Source organism: Athalia rosae, chromosome 2 (assembly GCF_917208135.1).
Source record: "Athalia rosae chromosome 2, iyAthRosa1.1, whole genome shotgun sequence".
Classification (NCBI taxonomy): domain Eukaryota; kingdom Metazoa; phylum Arthropoda; class Insecta; order Hymenoptera; family Athaliidae; genus Athalia; species Athalia rosae.
The window spans coordinates 27,058,782-27,071,943 of record NC_064027.1 but is presented as its reverse complement, the minus strand read 5'-3'; the positions used below and the strand labels follow the sequence as shown (position 1 = coordinate 27,071,943).

General features: G+C 41.7%; 1 protein-coding gene across 2 annotated transcripts in view; it reads left to right on the top strand.

Moving 5' to 3' along the window:
- LOC105685727 (5-hydroxytryptamine receptor-like) overlaps positions 1-13,162 on the top strand; it is an 85,184-nt gene that overhangs the window by 59,987 nt on the left and 12,035 nt on the right. Inside the window, exons 3-4 of one of the 2 annotated variants that reach the window (XM_048649359.1) lie at positions 6,466-6,585; positions 6,759-6,879. In XM_048649359.1, the coding sequence (XP_048505316.1) occupies positions 6,466-6,585; positions 6,759-6,879 (241 nt within the window). Of the gene's footprint in view, positions 1-6,465; positions 6,586-6,755; positions 6,880-13,162 lie in introns of both variants that reach the window. The other variant, XM_048649358.1, reaches the window with a different exon arrangement.

Below are 13,162 nucleotides of genomic sequence, written 5' to 3'. Positions count from 1 at the left end.
TCTGCCGGATAAGGATTCCAATCCTGGAAAAAGATTCTTGCGCCCAAAAGAAGACGGTTCATGAATTTCTATTGAATATACTCCGCCACCGAGAACGCTGGCTGCGCGGTTTGCACCGCCAACTTTGAATGAAAACTATTCGGAAACAAGTCACGACGGTTATACCGCCTTCCTAGGTTTTACTCTTCGATTGAATCTTGTATCGCACACACCCTCATTTCCCGTCGTTCAACTTCGAGTAAAACTTCATTCCGATGAGAAGGAGTAACCGTGCCGCAATATCCTGTCTCATAATTTCAATCAATTGCATCCAAGAATCTCAAAAAAAAATGAACAACGATTCCCATTTTCTGGTAAAAGCTGACGTGAGATTCTTGGTTTTTACTATTTCGTTTAGTTTGCTCCATAAAAATTCAACATTTAGTATATTTTGATGCCAGGGAATGAAATATTTTCCATTTTCTAGACACGTTTCATTGCGTAATAGGATTGAACGTATCGACAATCATGCGAAATTTTTCAACCTTCGCAATTCCACTATTTTGAAAAAATGAAGGAAACCGTTTTACTTTCCCACTGCCCAAAGGGAATACGTACCGCGAGCATGCACCCGATCGAAATAGAACCGTACGTTTACGAACCTGTGAAGGCGGCAGAAAAAAAAAAAAAAACAAAAAAAAAAACTGAGGGCAAAAATGAAAGCACCTGCGGAAGCTAAACCGGGACGTGGACCTGGACATCATCCCGCTGGGCCAAACTGCTCGAAAGGCGATGTTGGAAAGATTGATCGTCCGGGTAGAAAGCAGCCTGCACAAGCGCTGCTCGAAGATTAAATGAGTGCCTGACAAAACGGTGAACATTAATTATCCAACCTTGAAGAAGCAATAAGAAGTAAAAACGAACAAAGAATATACACTTATACGTACTTTGTACACGGTACGTAAAAATGTAGGTACGGAAAGACGGAGAGAAGAATCGATCGGATAATTGCTTGGGATACGTCGTATATCATCTCATATTCCCATTCGGAAATTCTTAACTTTCGTAACTTTGACGGAATCGATTCCAAAAATTCAAGAAGGAAAGTATGAGATTCGGATTACTCGAAAAATCAATCCAATCTCGTGTCGATAGTCGACAACCTTGAATCGAATGGAAGAGAAAGAAAAATGCAGCGGTAAAAGCTGGAGTATACACACGGAGGGTAAATTTTGAGAGAAATTTTGCAGGCGCGGTTGTCTTTTATTTTCATTTTTTTGATCTCAGGCGCGAAGGAAAAATTCACAGACGACATATTTCGTTGATCCGAGATGGTTTCGAGGGCAGTGAGTTTCTTACCGATGATTTGTATCGTAATTTTGGAAATAGTATTTTGGTCTTATGGAAATAGCGGGTTATATACTGTGCGGAAATATAACCGATGTCCCTACGCTGCATACAAATCGCTCGATTTCAGCTAACGGCATACCGGAGGGTTATTTCTTCGTTCAACTTCCCGAATTGTTGCACCACACCTACGCAGATGTGTATCCCGTAGATGTCTGATCCAACCTCACCCCTGGAGCTGAAACCGAATTACTGGACCAACGTATTACGGACTTCATCTCTCTAATGTACATTATCGGATTTCAATTAATTAGTCCGATGCAAAACGCAATTTATCTAGTACTTGTACCACATCATTTCTATTTCGTTTTTTATTTACTCCGTAGCTTTTTCTATTTTCTTTTTTTTTTTTTTTTTGTTCCGTTCTGCAGCCTTTTCAGCTTGTTTTTTTCTTTTTTTTTTTTTCCTTTTCGTTCTCGCGTATTGCACACCTGGGTCTTGATACCGGAGTGATTTATTACCAAAGTTATATGTTTAAGCAAACAGCGTATACACATTATATACCACATTATATAGATATTATATTTAAATACACATCTATATGTACGCGTACATGAACATAATACGGTACGATGCAAATTCGTTTGAATGTTACATTATACCGCAGGTATAGAATATACGTGTACATGGTATATAAATAATAATATAGCTTTGATTAAACAGAGCAACTCGGTAAAACGCTCGCGCGTACTATACATCACGGACTTGGCGCGTGAATAAAGTTTATGACCGCGATGAAGAATCGCTTTAGTTCTAAATCTGAGGAAATTAATACAGTTATACACCGGGAAATAATTACGTACGGAGTAATTCTTTACCGAAAAATATTTATACATATTATACGAGAAAAAAAGGCGGACAGAAGAAAAAAAAAAGGTAAAATTACGAGACGCGAGCAAAAAAAAAAAAAAACAAATCTTAATTTCTACGCGGTGTGAAGAACGCGAGAAGAAATTATATATATACATAATTGATACGGATGCCGAATCGGAGGACCGTAAAAGGATTTCTTCATTTTTTTTTTTTTTTTCTTTTAAAATAATCCTTCCTGATTGCTCGCAAAGTTTCGTATCTGCCGGTGGAAAAGGAAAGGAGGAAAGTCGACCGCCGATTGATTCAGTGTCTCAGCGCTCCAATTACCATTTCAATTCCCGTTAATTAATAAATCAACCGGCGGTATCAATAATTCAGAGATCCGACCAAACCCCGCCGCCCGCCCCTCCCTACAGCGTGGTGCAGCTTTCTCGACGTAGATGAAGTTTTGGCTTGTACGACGGTAAATCCTACTCTGAAGTTTGAGGGATCGTCGGAAAAACTTTCTTTGACAACCCGCGGTTATGTAGATGCGAAAATTGCGGTTTTTCGCTGGTATTGTGTTGCTCATTTTTTGAATTCGGTTCCGTCCTGTAAGAAATAAAAAAAACATCTTTCACCGTCGACGGGTCGAGGAAGCGCGATTTGCAATTTTTGCGAAATTTTGTCATTCAAATCCGTGGGATAACTAATTCGCGAACGAAACTTGAGAATTATACGAAAACCTTGGAGCGAGAAGAAAAATTAAAACTAAAATTAAAATACTTTAATAATCTGGAACCTTGACTTTGGATCGTTGTTCTTAAAGATCTCGTTGGTTACTTCATTAGTTTCAAACTTTCTCTACGAAGGTATACTAATATATTTCATATTCTCTGGTTACTTTATATTACCGGGGATGCTTCGCCGTGACTTCCATACTTTATTAGAAAAATCATTAGTCGGATCGTACTTGAATTTTAATTTCAACGCTATAAGACGCCTGAGATTCTATCTTGTGTTTTTCTTTAAATTTTGGCTCGAGCTTCGTACTTGTCTACAAATACAGTACGAACCTCGAAATTTCCATATAAAATACACGAGTCGGACGAACGGTTGATATCTTCGTTTAGTTTATTGGTGAAAAACGAGATAACGAACTTTGACAAAAAAGACGGAGATCGTGAAGTATAATGCAAAACAAACAATAATAATAACAACGAAATAAAAAAGGGGGGTGGCTTTCAAAGAAAGGGAACTGGGTTTGAACGGGTAGACCTATTAGGGGATGACTTTGGTCACTGGTTAATATTAATGGTCTCCCCTAATACCTCGAATCCATCCACATCGCGCACCTTGCCGATTCTATTCTCCGCAGTCGGTTTATTTTTCAACGATTTCTCTCCTCCCCCACCCCCCCTGCCCCTTTCTTTGCCTACTCCGCGTCCTCCCCTATTTCACCCCCATCCGAGCGACGCGTCTCTAGTAGATTAATGATCGACTTTTGCCGCATGTCTCGCACACCGAGAGCTGTTACCCCGACGGCTGCTAATTGGCTTCTAATTAAAACCCACTCCCGTACTCTATGCGAGAACTCCTGCTGCACTGCAGTGGTTTGACTTTTTTGTGTCATCCTTTCTTTCTTTTTTCTTTCTTTTGTTTCGTCTTCATTTTTCTGTCTCTAATACTCGTACGCGTACATTTAATTCTATCGGTAAGAAAATGTGAAACAACCTGTGTACGCGTGTCGTGTTGCAAGGTAAAATCGTAGTTTACACCGTGAAACGAACGAATAATATCGACATGGAAATTCTACGACGACGTAAGAGAAACGAACGTAAGAGAGATGAAAAAAATAAATGAAAAAACGGAGGAAGTGGAATAAGAAATATAAGAAATGAGATGAATAGTCCCGTGTACCGAAACACGTTCACGCATCTCTGAGACAATTCCGAGACGCGAGAATGCCGGCGAGGAGAGAAGAGGAGAGTGAAGGAAAGGGGGAAGAAAAAAAAAAAGAAGAGAAATAACCGGTTCGAATCCCCGAAAATGCGTAAACCCCTTTTTCCGAGTTTCCTAGGGTTTGTGTCCTTTGCGTTGGCGGAATACCGTGAATCGTAATCAGGAGAAACATTCTGTAGAACCCATTTCCCTACAAACACCTTATTCGCTTGACTGAACACAAACGGGCCTAGGTATATAGGTATAATACGGCCGTATATACCGCGTCGCCGTTGTACGTATAATCTAAATATATAGTTATGCGGCTGACGGGCTAACCCCGTTGCAGACTGTACGTACGTACACGGTTATAACGCACACCGTGAGTCGGTGAAATTTTTACCGCCAAAGTTTCGAGACTCGCCACTCCTAGTCGTCGTAGACTCCCACAGCGAAGCTCTGAGAGACCGCGGCTCGAGAACCTCGCGAGGAAAAAGAAGCATCCGGTGGCTCGTAGCTCTGGACAAACGTGTGTATACGTATATCGTAGGCAAATATAATCTTACGAGGCACAATAGCGACACAGAAACACGAGGCGTCCCTCCCGAATCACACTTATCCATTCCCTCCACTCGTATACTCGCCCTTTTCCCTTCTCACTTGCCGACCATATTCGCCCTTCGCCTGTAAACGTAGGGCCGGCAACCTTCGGGGAATCGTGATCCACCGCTGGGGAAGGATTCCGCCAAGTTTCCAACCGCAGTTACTGCACCAAGGGTATATAACACTTATCTTGCGAACACCCCGTCAGGATTACAACCTTTCGGGGAAAATCTTTGGAAACCGTGGGCCCGCTCCTCTCCGGCGAAAACGGGACCACCGTAAAAAAGGAGAAAAAAAAAAAAAAAAACAAGAAACACGCAATATGTCTCGATGAAGATTTTTCAGCATTCTGTCGGGAAACTTGGACGTTATTTCCGCGGTTCGATGGAATCGAAACTCGGTTCGCGGTCCTTGCGAAGCGTACGTACGTAGCCTACGACGAAGAGGTGTCGGTACCCACCGGTGGTACGGTACGACGTTGAATAGCTTTGATGGCAGTAACTTGACAGTCGCAGACCCTTCGGGAACCCTCATAAGGGTTTATAGGGTTGGTCCGTGCAGTAGTTCCTCGGTGCGAGACACGCTATTAGAGCTCTTTGCTGCTACCGATGGTGAGCCTTTCACACGCAGTGAGTATCATGAGCGAAATAGAGAGGCGGAAGTAAAGAGGACGGAGGGGGCAGAGGACGGGGGGGGGGAGGGGGGGGGGAGAGTTGGATAAAAGGGTCGGGGGATGTGATGGGGATCTTAGAATTCGAAGCTGGCTCTCCCAAATTAGCGAATCGATCTCGGTTAAACCCGAGAGAGTTTCTGGTGCCGGTTTACCCGGTTTACCGGTACCGCTACGTGGCGCGCGTCGTAGGAGAGGCTCACAGCGGGTTTAACGGATATATAACCCGACGGAGATGATGGTTGTCAGAAAAGGCTACCCTAATTATAAACGCTTGTACTCCGACAATGAGTAAACACACCCTTTGAAGCTTCAACCGAACCGGGGAAGACGTTTTTGTCATGATTTCGTTCAACGACACGGGCACGCCCGGCGAACTTGGGCAAAATTAGACCGAGCCCTAGGCACCGGCTGTCGTTTCCTCCGACGAACTTACGGTTTTAATAGCTTTTCGGTCGGAGAATTCAATTTTTGTTTACACCGAATATTAGGAAAATTTTCAAACCGTGCGGATGACGTGACGCAACTGATCTGAAAAAAAAAAAAGAAGGGAGGAAAACTTGGAAGAAGGAAGAAGAAATAGTCGGTGGAATTTGAATCGGGAAAAAGGAGCCCTGTTAGAGAATGATGTAGGGTTGAAAAATATCTATGCGAGAAAATGAAAATAAGGAGATAATAAAGGGTCTTCGGTAGCACCTAGTGAATCTCCACCTCGAATACAATGAAAGGAGATCAAGACCTTTGACTTCAACGGAAAGCAAGCTTTGCTCGCCACAAAAGCTTCCTTTCCCCTCCGCGTCGAACTTTCCAAACAAAATGCCCTTCGTCTTTTGTCTTTCGTCTTTTGTTTTCCACCCGTTTCCCCACCCCTCTTCATCTTGGCATCTCGACGACTTAAACCCCCGCCCACCGCGTGACTCTCAGCTGAAATCTTTTTCTCTACATTGAGTCGGATGACAGATAAAATAGGAGATTGAAAGAATTCGGTTCGGTGTAGATTTTAGAGAAATAAAGTTGAAAAAAAAAAAAAAAAAACACAAATACTGACTGAAACTATTTTTCGATTGTTGCAGGGAACGTTTTCGTGATTGCTGCTATCCTTTTGGAAAGGAATCTCCAGAGCGTTGCGAATTATTTAATTCTATCGCTCGCTGTTGCCGATCTCCTGGTGGCTTGTCTCGTGATGCCTTTGGGTAAGCTGCAAACGATAATCCCTTCGATCATTTTTAACCGGCCTTTCATTTTTTCGGAGTTTGCTTGCTCTTTTCCCTCGTTGGAAAAATCGTATAATCGTAGATTTTGCGAGCCGTTTTCATCGTGAGTAAAATAAAGCGAAATTTCTTTAGTGCCGAATTGTTGACAGGAGCCGTGTACGAGGTTTCCCACGAGTGGGCACTCGGCCCGGAACTCTGCGACATGTGGACAAGCAGCGATGTCCTGTGTTGCACAGCATCCATCTTACATCTAGTCGCCATCGCCCTGGACAGGTAAATTTAATTTATTTCAGCGCCGAATCGATACACCGACGTTGTAGTAGCGGGAGGTCGACGTCGTTGAAATTGGAAAATTCGTTTATTTATTTTGTTTTTCGAAAAAAGCTTGCGCACATTTTCGATGGTTCCGTGCCGTCGTCGTTACTTCGTTTCGAAGATACTTGTCGAAGAAGTTTTTTTCGGTTAATTTTCGTCTAGCGTATCGTATTTTCTCTCGTCGTTTTCTCAGTCCCGTTCGTAATTGTGACATTGATGCTTAATTTTTTTTCTCCTTTCTTTTTCTTCTTCTCGTGGTTCTTATCGTGTAACAACCTCTTTAGTTCGGGGAGCGCGTCTTTCACGGAAGAGGGGAAAAAAAAAGCAGTCCCCTCATAAGACTTACTCTTACCATCGCTCTTCACTGTTTTTTTGTTTTTTTTTTTATATTATTTTTTTCTATTACATTTCTTTCTCCTTTTCTTTTTCTACACTTTTCTCTTTTTTTTTTTTTTTTTTCCCCCGGTACACACGGAACGACGAAACCCCCAGCGATCTGAGGGATGAAAACGGACGAGAATATGGCGCTCGAACATACAAGCTAGTATACAACGACCCTTGCACACCTCAATTACCGTCAATCAGCACGATATATCCTCTCCCTTTCCCTCCCTGTCTTTCTCTATTTCTATTTCTTTCTCCTCGCTGTCAGACACACTGACAATGAAAGAGAATAGAACGGTCTATTATCACGCTGTATAGCTACGACGTCTTGGCGGGCGACAATACGCGGGTGGAAAAAAGAGAAAAAAAAAAAAAAAAAAAGAACTAAGAAAATAGCGAGACAATTCTAGGTGTATGTTATATACTACGGGAAAATAACGCGCTGTATTGTTAGCAGAGTACCCTGATTACGTACTAACATGATTCCGCGATAATTATATCGTGAAATAAACTGTCCAGAATCACGCGGAGAAAAAATATCATATTTTTCACCCGCGATTCGCGTACCTTTGTCCCAATTTGAGTCTGAAAAAATTGTTCCAATCCAAAATTTCGTCACGCCGATTATTGTTTGAATTTTTTCAATGAAATCGTACGTATGCGTCGTAGATATTTTCATGGTCTGTGAAAATTTCACTCCAGGTGAGAATAATTTTCAATGGAATCGCGTCGATTGACGAAAATAGGAGGGGGTGACCCTTTGACCCTTCCATTGATAACGAGCATCGAGTTATCTCTCTATTTGCGAGTACCCTGCGCCGGACGATACGCTTTCGATATCGAGTTGGGTAATAAGTAGCGTAGTTCCGAACTTTGTTTTCTATAAAATGACGCGATGATCGATTTTCCATAATAATATACGAACCGTATACCCAAACAGCCTTTCAATTGCATGAAAATGTCGATACCTGCACAAAACCTCCGGGGGGGTAAATCAACCGTGGAAGTGGAAACCGTTCATGTTTTACCGGTATCAGAAAATGGAACTTTATATTATCTAGTGGCTACGTACCCTAGCTGTATCGGGGTAGAGAAGTACGATAAACTATGTATATGTTGGTAGAAGCCACCGATGCTGTACAGAGGCCGCGACTTTATAGAACCTATACGTATCGCTACTGACAAGTACGAGCGGGGTTTTTTTCGTACCTGTCTACAATAATCAGCTGAATTATACAACGAACCTCATCGAGTTTGCAAATTGATTGCGGAGATTGATTATACTACTAATCGATGTTTCGTTTTTTTAAAAAGAAAACAATAAAAAAAGTACCGAAATCTACCTGCTTTGCGCCAATGATATGATCTACCCATACCGGGCTTTTTTCCATAAGGTTCGGTACACCCCGATACAAATTTCTAAGGGCTCTGCACCCTCAAATCTTGTGATCGTCGCGGAACTCGTTATACCGCAAACGATTACGTGATTCAATTTTTCCGGCTGCAGCGGTCCGTCTCGGCATTTGTATCGTAATTACAGCGCGTCTCTTTCGTCGCGGGTTTGAAATTCTCGGATAGAAGAGAACAAGAGTTGTATCGGTTGAAAATGGAACGGCAAGTATATAATGCACGGTGTACCCAACGTACGCGTTCGGTATAAATAGGAATTCTTTGGGGATGAATATTCTACCCGTCGGACTTTAATATTCGAGGAAGATTGCGTTGGCTAACAATAACGCTCCGGGCGATGCATCCAAAGAAAAGACAACGCATACACACGTACACGTATCACGTATATACCCTGCACACGTTGGCGGCGTACACGCAAGCCCCATCTACCTATGTAAATATATGTACAGCGTGAAAGAAAAGTTTACAAGCTGAAAGATTTTTCAGAAAAATCTAGATCCCCCTTCGGAGAAGCACGCGATCTCATGTATTGTACGTTGAAAGAATTTGAAGCAAAAAAAAAAAAAATGAAGTTTCTTTGGAACAAACTTCAAACTTCTGACCGCGTCATTTATTTTATTGCGAAAAATTTCCAAGGTCAATAGTTCGTTCAATTTTTTTCCACCGACAAAAATATGGAACGTCCATTTTTTTTTTTTAGTCTGTTTTAGATTCTGAGATGATTCTTCTTTTTTTTTTCGAAAATGTTGCATGAGAACGTCGGTGTGAGCTTTTTTTGAAAATTTTTTATCAAAACTGTACAAGGGTAGAAAGGTACGTCTTGCAAACGTCGCGGTGATGCTGTATGTTATTCCTGACGGTTGTGTTGGAAACGCGCGTTACGCCGGGTGCTTCAATTGTTCCGATTTCAGCATCTAAATTTCACTCGTATTTCACGTACGTACGTATAACACAGAGGTATATTTATCGCACATACGTACGTACGTACGTACGTACTATCAGCTGTATTCTAGACAAAAACTTTCCTAGCGTACCTCCCATACCGCCGGCTCCGGTATAATATTTGGCATTGTATTATAAACTATATGCCTTTTCGCGTAGCTAAGTGCAACGGAATTTAGTTTATAAAGTTCTGTTACAAGCGCACGCGTCACGAAGCAATTCCATACCTTTGCGGTTTGTATGCAAATATCCTGGATGCGAAGGCGGGTTAAATTTCAAGCGGATAAAGTGTCAGCGAACGCAGTAGCTGGTATATCCGAGCAAGCGTATAAGGTGGGTGGGTGGGTGGGTGGGTTACCCTATACGTATACATGTATGCATGTAGCTCCGTACAACGAATATACCGCATTCCGATTAATTCTATTTTCTCGCGTGTCTGGATGCGCTTAGTCCGAAGTTTGGAAGTGCAAGCTTCTAATTCTTATCTCCGTCAAGTGTACGTATATAAGTGAAACGAAATAAATGAATTAACGGGGGTACATTGGGATATAGTCCGCGTACTTAGTACGTTGTACTCAAAAGTCTATTTATAGATAACGGTGCAACAACCTTACCCCATGTTATCGTGTGAAATTATTCAAAGAAATCGATTCGAAGTCAGAAAAAGCGATAATCCAGACGAAAATGCAACATCCACGGATTCAACTGAATCTGATTCTCTTCGTTTTTGCAATGAGCGAAAATTAGAGCAGATCTAAAACGCCTCGCGGTTACAAAATGTGATATATTATACACGCACGTACGTACGTACGTACGCCGCGACTGTACTTGACGTAGTAGAATAGACGGTGCTTTGAAGTACCCCATTCATAATTTCCATACAGGTGGGTAGGCGTGCGTACACGCACATGTCATTTGTGTACAATATGTACATATGCCACGTGAACATTTTCTGGCCCAACTCGGCGAAAGGTGTGCACCGCTCGGTTCTGACTCGGTTGCCAAAGTGTTGCGTATAATGCAAAGTTATGTAGGGCTATAATCTAGTCATAATAATCAGCTGGTGGAGTTCTCAAAGTCACGAAATGGAGACCGAGTACCTATCTCTGCTCGAGAGAGCAATTCCTTGTTTCGCGTTGGCAGAGTTGAATACAAACTCGAACGAAAAAAGGAAGAGATGGGAACGAGGAGAATAAATGAAAATACACGCGATAAAACAGGAAAATAAACAGAAATAAAAGAAGGGACCAGAAAGAAGTGCACGTCGTAACGCACCCGGGGGAAAATGATGGGGGAGGAGAAGAAGAACCCCTGCAACGAAGAGAAATGTTTCGGGTACATCCGCTTACCGTGTAGGAGTTCTTATATTCTCTGTACATATGTCTGATGATGCGCGATGAATCGGTGTAAATGTTCGCTAATTATTATCATCGCGTAACGCACATCACTGATTTCTTTGGTGTTAATTCCCAATCGGTACGCATTGGTCTAAATTTGATGAAATTGATAAAATGCATATTCTCGAGTCAAAAGTACAAGTGAAATCTTGAAACAAGAATTTGCGATATAGAGTCGACATCGATCTTTAGAAGAAAAATATCGCGTCGATTTCGATCGGATGATATTCGAGTTCCGGAGTTGACCGGAAGGATTTTTGAAAATTTGTCCACCGGAGATATCGAACCCCATAATAAATACCTTATACCGAGGTGTGGGCGAGTATAATAGGATCTGACAGGCGTTAGAATCCGCTTGGAAAAGTGTCTGGTAATTACTATGGGTGAAAATTAGCATAAGATAATGGAAGCCGCGAATGTTGGCTCGTCGCAGTGGTTAAGGTGAAGTTGTGCTATAGTGTTCGTAAGGGCGGCGGGGAGGGGAGTGGGGGGGGGGGTAAGTAGGGGTTGGAGGACGTAAGACGGGTTTTGAAGTACGTAAAGTGTGTGACTATAAAACTCCAAACTCGTGCCAAAGTGGCATAAGTTTTACTCCAAAACTCGCGAGCTTTTGACATTCTACTTAATGCGTATGTACTATGAATGAATATGTAGAAGGTAGGTAATTTTCACAATTATCACGTACGAAGTGTGCGTATCCATTAAATTCGTTCGTACTTCACGACGTCTCGAAATTTTTGTTTTTTCTCTTACACCTGTCGTTCCGCCGTTTTCATTTTCAGAAAAATTTCTGGCAAATCCCAATAGAAGAAATTCGCTTTTCACTCCAATTGCCGAAATCATTGCGGTATACGCGTATTTCCATACGCCTCATCCCATTTGAAACGGCTGCTAACCCCGTTTTGATTTCAAAGCTTTTCGGTCGACCGCACGTTATCAATTTTTATCGTTTTTTCTTGCTTTTTTTTTCATTTAAAGCGGACATGTTTCCCAAAAAATCTACACGCACCGTTATTGTCCGCATTATGCGTTGGCTGCAGGTTCAGGCTTCGAAACTTATTTTGTTCGCCGTATGTATGGGTACGTGCGTATACCTATATAATTATACATACCCGCCACCCTCTATGTTTTTTCACGCGTAATGCGAAGACATTATCGAAAATGTGTTCGGCTATTATGTCGCGTTGCGAGGGTACGGGGGGGGGGGGGGGGGGGGGGGACTTTAATTTCGCTGCGTAAAACCACCACCTCGTTCGTTCCAACGTGTGGAATTCGCCGGCCTATAGTAATACATATTTTACGGGAGATTTTCATCTACCAAATAAACAACTCTCGAACCCGCCCTATAAAAAGCATCCACCTCCAGTTTCTGGGTTATGGAAAGGAGTTTTTTTTTTTTTTTTTTTTGCGATTCGACGTTTTTGTTCGTTCTATTTTTTACCGTCCAATAACGCTGATTTTTCTACAACTCATGACTGTGCTTCAACGATGACGATCGACGAATTGAAAAATCAAAAAAAAAAGTTCCCTGTGCGGAGACAATTTTTTTTTTTTTGCTTTTTTTCTTTGTCCAAAATTTAATGTACGCAAGTAGATCATACAGTGGGCGAAACTTTGTTGCTTCGCCTTATAATTATTAACGCGGCGTGAAAAGATATACGATCCTTGGTGTAACAAGCGCAAAAAAATTGGGTCAAGAAAACAAAAAAGCAAGAAAAAAAAAAAAAGGCACAAAAAAAGAGGTGAGAGAAAGAACAAGTTGAAAAAAAAAAAGATCGGGTATTGTACACAAACCCAAGCGTGCGTTAACCCATCAAATTTTAGCGCAGATATATCACCCTCAAAAGTGTAAGGGAGAGTCGAAAAAGAACAACTGAAAATAATGATAATAATGATAAAACGGAAGATAAAGAGAGACAGCTGAGACAGGAGAAGAGGAGGAAAAAATAAATAAATAAAAAGAAAATTACGAGCTTTATACAGCGGAGGGGTCGTAGATCAAATCTGTTTTATCGCTATTCGTTCGTAATAGCTAAGCTGACAGAAATGTCTATAGAGGGTGTCCCATTTTCATTTGTGAAAGGTGGAATGAATAGGGGAATTCAAGT